The sequence below is a fragment of the Glycine soja genome, chromosome 7 (genome assembly GCF_004193775.1).
Source record: "Glycine soja cultivar W05 chromosome 7, ASM419377v2, whole genome shotgun sequence".
Lineage (NCBI taxonomy): Eukaryota > Viridiplantae > Streptophyta > Magnoliopsida > Fabales > Fabaceae > Glycine > Glycine soja.
This window is the reverse complement of record NC_041008.1, coordinates 15,559,336-15,575,576: the sequence shown is the minus strand read 5'-3', so window position 1 is coordinate 15,575,576 and position 16,241 is coordinate 15,559,336. Positions and strand designations below refer to the sequence as shown.

General features: G+C 30.8%; 2 protein-coding genes across 2 annotated transcripts; one reads left to right on the top strand and one right to left on the bottom strand.

Annotated features, from left to right (window-relative positions):
* Positions 1-2,612: 2,612 nt before the first annotated feature.
* LOC114418924 (DNA-directed RNA polymerase III subunit RPC10-like) lies at positions 2,613-5,114 on the top strand. The gene is made up of 4 exons (XM_028384481.1): positions 2,613-2,843; positions 3,485-3,607; positions 3,692-3,782; positions 4,833-5,114. The coding sequence occupies exons 2-4, from the start codon at positions 3,494-3,496 to the stop codon at positions 4,961-4,963; spliced, it is 336 nt and encodes a 111-aa protein (XP_028240282.1). The 5' UTR covers positions 2,613-2,843; positions 3,485-3,493; the 3' UTR covers positions 4,964-5,114.
* A 549-nt stretch (positions 5,115-5,663) lies between these two features.
* LOC114418923 (dol-P-Glc:Glc(2)Man(9)GlcNAc(2)-PP-Dol alpha-1,2-glucosyltransferase-like) lies at positions 5,664-12,465 on the bottom strand. The gene is made up of 9 exons (XM_028384480.1): positions 12,099-12,465; positions 10,409-10,539; positions 10,213-10,301; positions 9,257-9,587; positions 7,687-7,954; positions 7,391-7,528; positions 7,097-7,301; positions 6,180-6,322; positions 5,664-6,097 (listed from the first exon to the last, which is right to left on the bottom strand). The coding sequence occupies exons 2-9, from the start codon at positions 10,496-10,498 to the stop codon at positions 5,838-5,840; spliced, it is 1,524 nt and encodes a 507-aa protein (XP_028240281.1). The 5' UTR covers positions 10,499-10,539; positions 12,099-12,465; the 3' UTR covers positions 5,664-5,837.
* Between the last annotated feature and the right edge of the window lie 3,776 nt (positions 12,466-16,241).

Genomic DNA, 16,241 nt, shown 5'->3' with positions numbered 1-16,241 from the left:
TATATAAATTAATGACTTCAAATAATTACGAGTAAAATAATTTAACATACAAAATCAATAATTTAAAATACATAAAACTATTCTAATTTAAACATAACATATGAAACTAATAATAATAACTAAAAGTAACGTAATATAAAAAATTTAATTCTAACCTAATTTAAAATTACTAATTTACACTACATAAAATTATTCTTAATCTATCATAACAAATATTTAAACTAAATGTAATCTACCATATACAAAATTAATGACTTCAAATAATTACGAGTAAAATAATTTAACATACAACATCACTAATTTAAAATACGTAAAACTATTTTAACTTAAACATAACATATGAAACTAATAATAACTAAAACTAACGTAATATAAAAAATTTAATTCTAACCTAATTTAAAATTACTAATTTACATTACATACAATTATTCTTAATCTATCATAACAAATATTTAAACTAAATATAATCTACCATATACAAAATTAATGACTTCAAATAATTACGAGTAAAATAATTTAACATACAACATCAATAATTTAAAATACCTAAAACTATTCTAATTTAAACATAACATATGAAACTAATAATAATTAAAATTAAAATTAACATAATATAAAAAATTTAATTCAAACCTATTTTTAAATTAATAATTTACAATACATAAAATTATTTCTAATCTATGATTAAATATTTAAACTAAATGTAATCTACCATATACAAAATTTAAACTAAAGCTAATCTAAACTTAATACGTTATGGTACCTAAAATGATTCCTAATCTAAAATTATTAAATTATGGTACCTAAACCTATATAAAAAATTTCAACTAAACTTAATCTATCATATAAAATTATTCCTAATCTACCATATAAAAAATTATTCCTAATTTATCATATAAAAAATTTAAACTAAATCTAATCTGTCCTATAACATTAAGAATTGAAACTAAACTATACAAAATTATTATCTTACACTACCTAAACTATACAAAATTATTATCTTACACTACCTAAAACCATTTTATTATCAGAATATAAACATCTATATAAATAAAAACATACAAAAGATTCAATATGTAACTTACAAATTTTTTACGAAAATGGAAGAACACCAACAAGAACAGCACCAACCAAGCAGTTCTCTCTTCACACAATATTTCACTCTCTCGGATAACAAGCAAACTCGAAAACGCAGGCAAACAATTGAAGGCCAAATGCAGTTTATAAACGAAAGAAAAAGCACGAAGCGCCAATGGCACCAACGCCTTTAGCAGGCACGAAGCGCCAATGGGAATGACGTTTCCTTGCACCTAAGTTGCCTAGCCCTACTGCCTTCTGCTGCCCTCAGCAAAGCGCCAACACCACTGGCGTTTTGCAATACATGGTCAAATCGCCAATCAGGTTAGCGCGTCTCTCCAGCAGTCGACACTTGTTTGCCATGCATGAAGTCGCCAGTTCTACTGGTGCGTCCCATGTTGGGTACGTGCAAAAACAGCACCCCATGGGAAATATTTCCAAAATAGCTCTAGTTTGGGAAATTCTTTGTAAAAGAACCCCAAACAGGGAAATTTGCCTCAAAATAGAAGGTAAAGGTCAATGTTGACAAATCCCCTAACTGAACTTCCTTAGCCAAAACACTATAGGTGGAGACAGTAAAGCCAAATTTGAAAGAGTGTTTGTCCACCCCTAGGAAAAGAACTCAATAGAGTGGTCAAGGGATTACTGCTTCTGAAGTTTAGTGGAAACGCAACCAGTAGTTGTGTGTGTCTAATAGCAAGTGTTACTAAGGGTGAAGTTTAAAGAGATTTTTTAAAAGAATATTTGGACAATGTCTACAAAGGCTTAGAGAATACTGGGGTGCAGTCTCAGGAGGAGATGCTTTTTGAAAAAAAATTGGATAAAGTCTTTATAAGCATAAAAATATTGAGATGAATTTGAAGAAATTTTTTGAAAGAATATTTAAAGAGCTTGCAAATGCTTAAAAAATATTAGTTGTAGGAACATGTGGAGACTTCATAAAAAAAATAAAGACTAGCTGATAATGCAGGTACGAGAAGTAATATTATTCAATTTGATATTTTATTTTTTTTTAAATATAATATTATCCTTTGATTTAATTTCATTAATATCGTTAGTGTCAATTTGAAAGAGAAATAATATCAATTTAAAAAATAATTAAAAGAACAAATTAAATATTTAAAACACATAGGATGAAATTGAATAATTAAATAATGTAAATAAAAAAAGAGATATTTTTTTAGTAAAATAATATATATATATATATATATATATATATATATATATATATATATTGGACAGCAGCATTTGGGTTGGATACACAAGCAAAAAAAAAATTAAACTTACACCTTAAAATATATATGACTTTAAAATCGTAAATAAAAAAATTAAATTAAAAAAATTACAACTTAATTAAAAAAAATAAAAAAATAAAAAATCATAATGAATATTATAATTTCTATTTAAAATTATAACACTTACGACTTATCTCATTTTCAATCTTATTTCATTTTCCATAATAATTTTAAATTGACCCTGGAAAAAGCAAATTTGTTTTGCCCCATTTGATAAAAAAAGCCACCAAATGGCGCGATTTATTTCACTTGCTCAAAACGTCTCCTCTCCACGCAATAATTCCCCGCTTAAGCCCTCTCAGCAGCCTCCAAACGAAAACCCCAATTCACTCACCCCAATAACGTTTCCGATCTATCATCATCTTCTCCATAATCTCTCTGTTCGCGTCGGAAATTGAGGTAGATAGTGTCGTGTCGAACCAACGATCGAGAAGGAAAAAAGCGCTCCAAAATATACCATCGAGCATAACGGTAACAATGCACAAATTGTGCCTATATATCCCTCTTGTTTCATTTTAATGACTAGTTATTGTAGTTTATATTGTTGGTTCATGTTTATAATTTGAGGATATACCAACAATGGTTGACATAAGTGATAGTGACTTGTGTTCCTTAATCTAGTGGTCCTGGGTTTGAATGACTGGTCCTTGAATATGGAATAAGTTGTGCTAGGAGGAAAATAATCACTTTGTGTGCACTCACTTTTCCTGACTTTTCCTGATGAAGATTAGTCATTGCTTTCTTTGGTGGCTAATTCGTACCAATAGCATGGCCAGAGAAAAAAAAATAATGCGACAATATGATCCCCTCTGTCCCACATGTTTTCTGTTTTTGCTGAAATTTTTTAGCAATGTCCCTTGACAAATGAGTAGGGTTGACTCTGGATTGTATGTTTTTATTCATCTGGTTTGCCAATGAATGAAATTAGAATGTGATATGTTTGTATTTGTTGAATTGATTTGTGTGTGTGTGTGTGTGGGGGGGGGGGGGGGGGGGGGTAAGCACTTATTTCAAACTCTTTAGATTCTGGCATTTGGCATAAATTGGAACCTGAATGAGGAAAATAAAGTGGATATTTCTTCATGTTAATGGAAATTATTGTGATTTTGCAGATATAGAAGATGGAGTTTTGCCCCACTTGTGGTAACATGCTACAGTATGAATTGCCCTATATGGGTCGCCCTTCAAGATTTTTTTGTTCTGCTTGCCCATATGTTTGCCTCATCGAGAATAGGGTAGGAATTAACTTTGGCCATTTCATGCTGCTTTAATACGTTATTAGCTGCTTGTTCATGGTTTGTGTTATTTTTACTTCACAGGTTGAGATCAAAAGAAAGCAAAGGTTGGTGAGTAAAGAGATAGAACCTATATTCTCTGAGGATGACATGACGAATGCAGCATCAACTGAAGGTACATTTCTTTTCTTTCTTATTTAGATAGATATTATCTTTGAGAAAATTATAGTTTAAGATGTCCCATAAATGTATTCAGAATTCACGATATATTAAGCACTGAGATGACCAATTAACCATCTTTGAATGTTGCTATATTTGGAGCCCAAATACACAAATTTTGCTAAATTACTAATGTCCTATGGTTATATGATACTGAGAGGCATACAAACAAAGGCATGACATAGAGCAGGAAGTTAAGTGTTTCAGTATGAACTCAACTTTTCATAGTAGTTCTAGTCTTTCACACATACTATTACAGAAGGGGGCAGGAATATAGCTAGGTTGTAGCATTACTAGCATATCTTTTCATTACAAAGCATAGCTGCTCTGGTGCTCGTGTTGGGCCCTGGCCTCCCATATCCTGGTTCTTATTTCTGGTCTCATGGTTCTTGCTACTGAGTCTTGAACCTCACTTCTCTCGTCACTCCTGGTCTTGCTCACACATCTCATGTTCAATAGCTCCTGATTCTATTGCATGTATTTTGAGTCATCACTATATTGCAGAAGTTTCTTCCGTCCTCTGTCCTGTGCCTTCAATAATGAATGTGGTAACACTGTAAGAGGAATTAACCAACCTTTTAATCTTCACATTGCTTGTTGCCTTGTTGAGTAAAAGCAAAGAAAATGGTTAGAACAAATGGAGTGGAGAAAAAGGCTCTAATTCTAGAATTGGTAATTTTTTTTTTCTTTGGAAGCTGAAGATGATCATGCTCCACTGTGTGATCGAGGAGGCAATATGCTAGAGCTTATTTATTTATAAAAGAAAGATACCAGTTGTGTGAACTAGCATTGATCATTGGAGAGATGATGTGGTCTGTTAGTAATTCCAATATAATTTAGCTTGAGTACAAATTTGGGAATATTGTTTTTATTAAGGGAGGCGGATCATGATTGATAAAAAAAAAAGGAATCATGACTAATTATGCGATATTTGTTTCTTTGTTTTTTCTTTATCAATTCCTTGTTCTTTTTCTCACCTTTTCTCACTCATTTCCTTTTCTTGTAGCGACATGCCCATTTTGCGGTCATGGTAAAGCTGCTTTCAAAGAATTTCAGACTCGATCAGCTGATGAGCCAGCAACTCTATTTTATAAGTGCTTGAACAATGAATGTAAGAAACAATGGCGTGAAGGGTGACTTCAAACATTTGCCGTATATTTTTTTAATTAATTGGCTGAGGATAGAAAAGCTTTCATTGTAATTGGGCTTATATGGAGCTAAGAGTGTTTGGATAGTTTTTACATTTTCGCTGATAATTATCAAAATGCTGCATTTTTTTCGCTCTTTATATTGTCGAAGTTTGTTTTAGGGATTACAAAAATGAGATGATAAGAATTCCTCTTGTTTAATATGAAAGATTCAAAATTGCCAATAAGATAAAAGTTAACATGGTTGTTATTCACTATTGTAATATGCTCAATTCACTCGGGTATTTCATATAATTAGGTTTTGATTTTTACAGTATGGAATGTGGGTCCACGTTTTCATATCAAATGTAACAGAAATGTAAAAGTTACATATTTCTAAAAAATAAAGATAAAAAAATGACGTTGTGTTTAGATGTTTTTTTTATTACCACACACTACCCCCCCTCTAAATCTGAGAAAAGTATCCAAATTCCAAATAGTATCCACATGTACCCAAATTAAGTACTTTTTTTTATATATTTTTTTGTGGTACATTACTATCCACACTCACTAGTCACGAGTATCCAATGCGTACTAGATACGAGTCCGTACCCGATAGGCCGATACACGTAAAACTAGAGTTTAGGAATATCCTACTTCAGAGTATACGCTCAACCTAAAATCCTAGTATTTACATTATACAGAAAGTATAAAATGAAAGGTGGTAACCATTAGAACTTGAAATTTCAAAAAGAAAAATTAATACTTTTCTTCAAGTAATTAACTAAGGAGATTCAAAATTTTACTCTTGTAAAAATGGGGGTAAAAGGCTAATAAAAAGGGCAGTTTCTGTGTTACAAATCTTGTTTTTCTGATGAATTGAATCACCATATAAACCTTTGAATTCCAGGCTCATGATCCCAATGGAATGGCCGAAACAGAAACATCATCATTGTAAAGATATTGACACCAATATACAGTGTGCCTGTGAGAATCCAACTTTGATCATCCCAATTGTTACAATGAAGCACCAGGAAATAGAATGGTATAGTGTAGTATCTGAACTCTATTAGTGGAGTTGGTACAAGAACAGCAGCAGTAGCCAAGAAGTATGCCAATACCCATATTTTACTCCTAAATTTTCCTGTTTGACAAAGGATGTTGTTAGTTATAATCCCACAAGCAGTTGAATCAAACACGAATGCATAGTATGTCTATGTACTAACCCAACATGTGGATCATAGAGAGCCATGAGCATATATAAACTGGGACTAAAAGATATTTAATTGGCCAGTGAGCCATGATAACTTTCCTCCAAAGATAAAAAGGGTAATGGCGATTATCGGCAAGCAGGTATGGATGAGCTACACTGCAAAAATTGAGAAACGCAAGTGAGCCAGAAGTTGAGATTAAACATGTCAAAGAGAATGCATTAGATTTTAGATATGGCTCTGTTTGGGTAAGCTTCGCAATGAGCACTTATAAAATAACAAAATAGAAAGATAAAATGGATTAATCTTCCCTCATAAGTTAAAATTAGTTTATCCATAAACTAATATATATAAAATCTCTTATTTAACTCCTAAAAAAGCTAATTTTAACTTATGGGAGAAGCTTAATTCATTTTAACTTCTTATTTCTTTTCCTACAAGTGATTATGAGAAACTTACCTAAACAGGGCTATAGTAAGTTAAATTCTTGTAGTAGAGATTTAGAACGAGTTTGGCTTCATGAGAAAGCGTTAACATTCATGCAAACTCAAGTGGAAAAGTTATCACTTGAAATAGATATAACTGCTGGACAAACTGTATTAAGAGACAATAAATAAGCGGGCCTGATAATGAACACCATAAGGACACCGGTTAAAGAATTAACAAAAAGAAGATTTTTATTAGAAATCATGGTGGGGGTGCATTGGTAATAATAAATGTTACATTTTCCTATAAAAACTTTCCACTTCTGATTAGCATTCTCCACAAGTAAAAAGTTGGAAAGTAAGATGAGCTTAAAATTTTACAGTATTGGAGAAAAACTGCAAAAGCAGTCTATAAATTCACCACCACCAGAACATGCATTTAATAGTTAACAATCAAAATACAGATTCTGCTAGCTAGTTTACGTAGTCATCTGAGTCTGACATCACCTGAAAAAGTGTACTGAAAGCAGGCCAACAACAAGGGCCAGAAACATCTGAAAGTAAAGAAGGGGCCTACTCTTCCGAAACATCTGAAACAGGTCCACAGCTTGAGTGATAGTGAAGTGCATAGGAGCCTGAGCCAATACAGAAACCAGACTAAAATAAAGCATCTGTGCAAAATGTGGGGTAACTGCATGCGCTTCTTTTGCACCTGCAGTGTCAGTGGGATATGTGTGAGGAAGAAGAAGGTCTTAGTGGCCCCAAAAGATCACAAGGGAAAACAAGAAAAATGAATGTTACCCAGAACAACACTTCCATTCCAATAGACAAATAAAAGAAAGGCCACCACCACCATGAGATAGGGACTAAATGAAATTAAAAGCTTCCACTTCATGTACCATAATGTTAAAAGGATGGACCATATTTCATGAGCAAAACCTGCAAAATGATAGCAATAATCGTGTCCTATATATGTTGCAGAAAGTTGAAGGAGTGGGATGGGATTAACTTCTTGCTCCCTACAGTTATATAGTAATTTTATTTTCTTAGGAGCATAAAATAGGCTTCATGGTTTTCTTAAACATGTGAAAGCAAACCTGAAGAAAAGGAAGAAGAAGCATGTGAACTAGACGACGAGTGCTCAACGGTATCCCTAGATTTAACAATTCTTCGTCTTCTCAGATTGAAACCCTCTGTATTTGTACCAGTAGCATATGCCAACCCATGTTGGATAGATACATCCGACTCAGCAGTTTTTGTATGGTGCTTTGCATGAGTCACAGAAATATTTATGATCCCAGAGCATGCAACAAAAACCACCCATATAATATTTGTTTGCCGAATAATAACTGCAAACGCTCCAATCTATATGAATAAAATTTGGCGCATTACCATCATTATAAAATAGAATGACAATTATAATTATCTATGTATGCTGCTAAAAGTATCTGTAAACCTATACATCAAGAGTTCTGTTGTACAGACTAAAGTCAGAAAACCAAGAGATTAAGTGTGCGTGTGTTTGTTTTTCAGATTTTAAAAACTATTTTATAAAATGATTTCAAAAACTAATTTTTAGATAATAGAAGTGAGGGAAAAGTTGTGACAGTGTAATGAAGAAAATAAATAATCAAAAACTGAGAGTAGAAAACCAAAACAATTTATAGAATGACAAATATAATTATCTATGTATGCTGCTAAAAGTATCTGTAAACCTATACGTCTAGAGTTCTGTTGTACAGACTAAAGTCAGAAAACCAAGAGATTAAGTGTGCGTGTGTTGGTTTTTCAGATTTTAAAAACTATTTTATAAAATGATTTCAAAAACTAATTTTTAGATAATAGAAGTGAGGGAAAAGTTGTGACATTGTAATGAAGAAAATAAATAATCAAAAACTGAGAGTAGAAAACCAAAACAATTTAGAGATGTTCAGGTTTTTTGAAATTATAAACTAAAAAATAGATGTTATTTTTTAAAACAGTTCTCAAAAACTACTCTTATTAAATAATCCATCCATCCCATGATAAGTGTCGTATAAGAAGAAAAAATAAGTCCCAAAATAAGTGTCATTTTATCTTTTCAATGTAATATTAATAAAATGGTTAGTTTTGTAAAATTACTACTTTCTTTCATCTATTTATTAGCTTTTCTTGATCTGTGTAAAAAAAACATAGGATGACATTTATTATGGGACAAAGGGAGTATTTTTTTTTTCAAAAACCAAATAGTTTTCAAAAATAGGATTCATAGAGGCCCTAAGAAGTTTATAATCTAGAATTAACATACATGAGATAAGGGAGCCTTTCAAAAAATAAACAAGAGATAAGGGATAATAAAGATCCATTTGAACTAAGAATAGCTATGAATATAATGATAGAACTAATTCTATAAAAGTTGTTTTTTTTCTTTCTTTCTGAAATCAGACCATAATGAAGAATTGATAAAGTAATATTTTGAACTTAGTTGTGCAATAACATACAAACATACATATATGTGTGTGTGTGTGCATATATTCCTACAAAATTAAGAAACATAGGTTCAACTGTTTTAGAAGAGCCATGATATAGTAAAATAAAGGAACTTGGATAAAAAGTAATATACACAAATTAAAAAAAAATATCAATTTAAATATTTTTTTACAAAATTAAAATCTAAATATACCTTACCAATGCACTAAACCAGTAATGTTTCTTCAAACTTGCAAGATACATAGCCAGCACTGCAGTAACAGATGCAACATCTGTATAATAGAGAAAAGTGAAGAACCAGTGAAGGGGGTACAAGGATAGGACCACTGCATGAAGCATCGCCTTCCTATCATTAAGTGTTGGATTCAAGTGAGTAACTATGTCATATAGAATTACACTGCAGACAACTGCTAAGACACCATTAATTGATCGAAGAATTGCAGCAGAGCACAAGTCAGAAAATGAAGCAGCTTCTACCCAGTAAAAGCCTGGAAACAAAGCAGCAACATGGGCAAGTGAAAGATAGTACCTGCAAAATTTATTAAATTGCAAAGATCAACCTTGATATTTGATACTACATAATACTTTCGGTAATATTAAAGCAGAATTGTTTAAGTTTAATCTTAGATCCAGATATTTGAGCAGCACTTCAATAATCCATCAGAACCAGATAGTTTTCAATTATTCAAAGTGGCTCAGGTTCTTTCCCATAAGTTTTTAGGATTAATATAATACAAATATTGCACTGAGACTGTGGCATATCCCACATATTGGTATCCAGTTAATTGTTATGAATGATTTCATAGTTTCTGTTCTTCATCCTACAATATGCTTGCTTCATTCACTTTCATTTCATCAAACATAAGGAGTTTTTTTTTTGGTTAATGAAAGTTAGGGGGAGGAGAGGCTGCTCCATTCCAAGGACATGGCAAGCCACATGCTTCAACAAGGACAATACTGGCAGCCAAGGGAGATTGTTAGCAGTGAGAGCTGAGCCTAAGGTCTAAGCCTTTCAGGCAAAGTACTTCAACCATCTGTAGCTGAACCAACCCCCTTAGGCATAACACATAAGTAGTTGTATATAAGCTAGTGGCATCAAATTTTCCTGAATATGGGGCCAGAGGCAAAGATACCAAAGAGAAAAGAGAACATACAGGCCAGGAGGAGTGGTAATCATAGGGTCCCAACTTCCAAACTTTCCCTTGCAGTACTGCTGTGCCTGTGGTATATGAAATATTTCATCCTGCATATCATGGACATCAGTCATGTTGAATAAATGGAAATTTTCTTCAGTATCAATTTAAGTATCAACAACTGTCTGGTCCCCAGTTTAATAAACTTTTTTCTTACCATATATGGCTCAGGAACTATGTGATTAACCATTACAGTGGTAGGAATAACCCATAGGCTCACTATTACTGCAAGAGCTATTTTTCCCATTTCCCCCTCAATCTTCAGTAATAACAGGACCACAACAACAACTGTAATTGTAGATGTCAAAAAGTGTATGTCAATGTCTGAAAGTCATGTGCAATAGTTATGACACTGCATGCTCAAGCTGAACATACTAAAGCCTTTTCCTGAACAACCAAACTGAAGAAGCTATATGATTATGAACTGTATACCAGATGTAGAAATCACTCTTGTGAATATGAAATTAAATTACCTAAACTATGGAATACCACAAAGACATTTATATATCCAACTATCACAAGACAATAAACACAAACTAGGGTGCATTATATTGTCAAAGCTAAAAACGTACATATTTCAAAGGTGAAAGAAATATCTATGCTCCCAGCTAACAAGTAGGCATTCAAAATCAGCACAAACCCCAAAGTGCCAATTTCTAGTTAGTATGACATTATTCCTTTCAATGGCAAACCTTCTATGGAAGTCGTGATTTATTTGTTTCTACCTAAGTCAATGACAATAAGAAGGTTTAGGGGTGTGGAGGATAAAAGATGTAGAGTCTACGTGGGTTGTGTTACATGCATATAATACCGCAATTGATTGATGGTTTGAGAATTGGGGACGACCAAAAGTCCACATAAATCAATAGCTTTGTACATCATTGTAATCAGCATACACTTCAAAATTCCAAACTGATGAGTCTTGGTCTGTTACTTAGCTGATTACAACAGTACAGAAAATCAAAACACAGACACAAATGGAAGTCCAATAACCATATGCAGAAACCATGTATGTAGCATATCAGATAGAACTGAATTCCTTCCATGCCATCCAAAGACAAGTTTAATTTTTTCTCAAGAATTCTCAAACTAAAACTTTTTGTTTAACGCATCATCATACCCACTGATAACAATGTTTAACTTTTCATCAGAAGCCATGTCAACCAGTCCATAATTTGATGTTATTCCACAACAACGCCAATAACAATATTTTATATATAAAAAATAACAAAAATCAGCACTTATTAAAAATGCTCACTTCTCATTGCATTTACATGCAAATTTCTCTGTAAGTACTTATAGGAGAAAACAATACGCTAAAATGCATGTCAGCATCAATTGTTGTAACACCTTTGTTCTAACATCAATTTATGCACATTAACTTCTATAATCTAATTTCTCCAAAAGCTAAGGTGGTAAGTTGTTGATTTTAACTTATTAGCAAAGCTCAACTCATTTTACCCCCTTACTTTTTTTCTCCTATAAGTGGTTATAGAATAGTTGATCCAACCAGGGCCTACGTTACCACATTCCTCATCTTCCCAATCAATTAAGCTAATAAAAAATTTACAACCTCCAGTAAAAGCCTCTATTGTGCATTCCCTTAGATAAATAAAAAAAATGAAAATTGACATTTTATTGGAGTACCCATTTCCCCTCTAAAGCATACCCATACCCTATTAAGTCCATTTGCAAATACATTACTAGTTCCTACACAAAATCTACAAAAGGGTTGTTGCAAACTGTAAATGTGAGTGATAATGGGGTCATAAAAGATTGAAAAAAGAAGAAGAAAGAAAGCAAATCAAGCTCCAACAAGGCATACCAAAAGGGTACCAAAGCAGTACCTGTACATTTGCAGAGAGAAGCGGGTGATGCGGAAGCGCACGCTGTGACCTACGACGAAGGAAAGTGGTGACAGAGAAAGAGAAAAGAACCAAATTTGCAAAAGGGGCGGTTGTTGAATTGAAGTTGGACGGTGTGAGAAATGTTTTCAATAAAACAGAACTTTGAAAAGGATGAACTGAAAAATAGAAAAAATAAAATAGGTTTGGAATCTGGAAAAGAAAATTGCTGCCCCAAATACTGTCTCTGGTGTTTGTTCAGTCAGTGTTCACAATCCTGGGATTTGGCTGGAATAGGGTCCCGCGGCTCTCTTCAGTCTTCAGTTTACACTTTTTTCTCACAAGAAAACAATGGTGGAACAAAATGGTCTTTTTTTCCGTATGTTTTTTTATTCTATAATTTTAAGGAATAATTGCACTTATCTTCTTAGTCCTTTCAAGTTGATATTTATTAATTTCAATTACAGTTATTTAGTCAAATAATTATACCATTTATTTGATATTTTTCTAATTTCAATTATTATTATGACAACGCCTTATAGTTTCTGGATTAAGATAATAGTAATTTGTTATTAAAGAATTATACTTATTTCCTTTCTATTCCAAAGTAGAAATAAAATACATTATTTATTAAAAACAGAAGTCTTCTTGATGTTCTCTTTGATGTGTGGTAATGTAGGGAGAAAGTATGATGCATTAAAGTATGATTTAAGAGATCTTTTAGGTGGATTTATCATATTGAAAGAGGAGATTATATCATTAATTATTATAGTTGAAATTTCATGAATGATCACTAATATAATTTAGTATGAGTTGACTTACTCTGAGTTCATAACATAGTTTTGGATACTAATTAAGGAGATTGTGTCATTAATCATTATGATTAGATTTTCTCTAATAATCAGTGACATGAGAATTGATTGAGACATAGTTTGAATACTGGATCATCAATCATTATAGTTGAGATTTTCTACCATGATTAATGACATGAGAGTTGAGTGAGGCTCATTCATAATATAGTTTAGGAGATCATGTCATCAATCATTGTGATTGAAAGATTCTCTCCAATAATGAGTGATAAATTTAATGGTATGAGCGAATTGAAGTCCCATTTATAATAGTCTAAGAAACTATGAATACTTAAATATATAGTGATTTGAGTAAGTAATGTTGATTGTGCTATTAATGTGTAACAAAATTAATTTTCAAAATAAAATTCAAAATTTGATTTAGCATTATAAATTATTTTTTTATTGTTTGTTTGATTTTGATTAGTTGGCTATTTTTATAATTATTTATTGGTTTATGGAAGGCCTAAAAAAGCTAAATATTTGTCATTTACTTGGCAAGTTTCTCTGTAAAGTTTAATCCAATTTTTTAAAAGTTTGATTATGTTTTTAGGGGATGTTAAATGTCAACTTTAAATAAAGGCCTATAAATAAATTAACGAACCTTTCAAAAGGCTAATGAGTCCAAGTCCTTAAATAAACCAATAAATAATTATAAAAAAAACTTAACTAATCAAAATCAAACAAACAATAAAAAAAATAATTTATAATGCTAAATCAAATTTTGATTTTTTTTAAAATTAATTTTGTTACACATTAAGTATGTGGTATGCTTTCTCAAGTTACTTTGCACTTAAAGTACTTGTAATTTTCTGGACTATATTATGAATGGAGTCTCAATCTTCCATACCATTAAATTATGTCACTCATCATTGGAAAAAATCTCAATCATAGTAATTGAAGATACACTTTTTTTAATCAGTATTCAAACTATATTATGAATTAAGTCTCCATCAACTCATACCATCAAATTATGTCATTACTTATTGGCAGGAATTTCAACCATAATAATTGATAACACAATCAAATTCTATCTCAATCAAATCAATCTTTCTAATAAAAGAGTTATTTTTCTCATTTTTTAATTATTAGTTTTATTATGAATTTTTATGATAAATTATGAATTCGTATTAGTTTTATTATTAGTTGAAATTTCCCTTAATTTTTTAAATAAACTCTTTATTTTATATGACAAATCTCATAACTGTCCAGCCTATTGTACTTTTTTTTTTTATATATATAAATTATCGTAGTTCAATATACTGAGCACGTATTGGACCGCCGTTTAATATTTAGAAAAAACAAACTATTTTTTTACATATAAAAAAAACTATTGAATCATAGGAACTGAATAATTGCTCCCCAAATGAAAAGAAAAATCCATAGGAACTGGACACTCCAACCGTTGTTCATCGTCCTTCAAAACTGTTCCTAAGGATAAAACTAAAATTACACATATAATCTCGGTCAATAATATTAAAAAAAAAACAAATTATGAACCATTGTCTTGTAAACACAGATGATAAAATTAAACTTGTCATTTTATATAATTACCAATAGAAATAAATATAGCATTAATATTTTTTTTTCCTAAGTGTCTTTCAATAATCCAGTTAGTCAGATGTTAATCTTGCTCGTAGTATGTGATTGTGGCTGATAAAAAAAATTTACACGCTAGTGAGAATCAAATTCATAATATAATAAATATAGTACTAATATATAGCTAAAGAAAAAAGCACACAACTTCTTACACAAAATATGCCAAGATTAAACTAAAAATAATAATATTTAAGTTAGATAGTTTTCTTTCACTTGAATTTTGGATGTCTGTCTCTATTTTCGATTAATTTTACTCATTTTATATAAAATTTAGTTCTACTATTAGATATTAATTAAACCAGTTTGTTTAAATTTATTTTAATAAAATAAATAATTTTATATTTTTAAGGTGTTTGTCTAAATTGTTTCTGTCTAAAAAATAGTTTTCTATTTATTTTTAAAAACAATCCTATATGTTTTTTTAAAAAATATTTATATAAAAAATATTTATTTTAAAGTTATCTTTTTTAGTTTAAACAAATTCACTCACTAATTATTTGGAGAAATATTAGTAATACATTATTTAACATATTCTTTTGAACCCATATTCTATTCGTTAAAATTTATTGAACATCACAAAGTTGTATAGCTTCTATTTATTATTTAATGAATCTCTCACGTAATTTTTATAGTTTTAATAAATTTTAACTAATTAAAAAAGTGTATTCAAAAGCTTATGTGAGAAAGTGTATTGTTATTACTCTTCTTTATCCTTATATTGTTAATATTTACTTAGATTATAGTGTATATAATTTCTATTTTTTATGATATTACTTGTTATTTTTTATGAAAACAACTAATCCTTTTAGTTTTTTTTTATAACAATCCTTTTAGTTATATATCGAGACAGACTATATTGATCTAAAAAAAATCAAGGTCAAATGCTAAAATATAGTGTTGGACATGAAAGGAATAAATAACACTAATCTTCAACCAATAAATAGATTATTAAATACTGATTGAAAAAAGCACATAATAATACACGTTAAGACAATACAACAACATGGTTGTGTATAACAGTAAATTAATAATAATCGACGCAGATGATAACAATTTATGTCTCCTTTAATTAAGTATTTTAAAATTTGAATATTGAATGATCTTTAGATATAAAAAAATATTTATATGGTATGTCATCACAATTAATCTCCAATCAAAATTAATCACTACGTACCAATATTATTTTAAAAAATTGATGTATAACAGTAAAACCACGGATAGAAAGGTTTTGATCCAATCTCAATCAACAAACTTAAGAAACATGATCTCGATCGATCACAAGCTAGAGGACACGCACAGACTTTTGCCCGACCAATCATTTTCAAAATTCATGAAAGATTTAATGGCCCACAATGATTTATCACGTTGATTTAAAGCTATAAGACTGTGTAACGAAATAGTAGTAATAAGTAATTAAAAACCATTGACATTTCATAACTTACTAGTACAATGAAACTCTGTAGCACAAGTAACGAAATACGTAACAACAGCATGAAATATTGAGAATTGAGATGACCCCAACAAAAAATATTATGGTATCAGATTTGTGGTTGACTTTGTAACGAGTTGGTGACGTGAGGGAATTGAAAAATGAAGGGTTGAGATGAAGAGGAATGTTGACAGAGATGACAAGTCCAAAAACAGACAAGGCATTGGACACTCTGAAACTTGCATTTATGGACTCATAACTGTTCCATGC

What these genes read in the sequence shown, in the direction of transcription:
- LOC114418924 (XM_028384481.1), top strand. Translation starts at nt 3,494, where the DNA reads ATGGAGTTTTGCCCCACTTGTGGTAACATGCTACAGTATGAATTGCCC. An exon ending in TTTGCCTCATCGAGAATAGG is followed by an intron (nt 3,608 to 3,691) that starts GTAGGAATTAAC and finishes TTTACTTCACAG; the next exon opens with GTTGAGATCAAAAGAAAGCA. An exon ending in GAATGCAGCATCAACTGAAG is followed by an intron (nt 3,783 to 4,832) that starts GTACATTTCTTT and finishes CTTTTCTTGTAG; the next exon opens with CGACATGCCCATTTTGCGGT.
- LOC114418923 (XM_028384480.1), bottom strand. Translation starts at nt 10,498, where the DNA reads ATGGGAAAAATAGCTCTTGCAGTAATAGTGAGCCTATGGGTTATTCCT. An exon ending in ATTACTGGTTTAGTGCATTG is followed by an intron (nt 7,955 to 9,256) that starts GTAAGGTATATT and finishes TTATTCATATAG; the next exon opens with ATTGGAGCGTTTGCAGTTAT. An exon ending in CTTTCAGTACACTTTTTCAG is followed by an intron (nt 6,323 to 7,096) that starts GTGATGTCAGAC and finishes CAATTTTTGCAG; the next exon opens with TGTAGCTCATCCATACCTGC.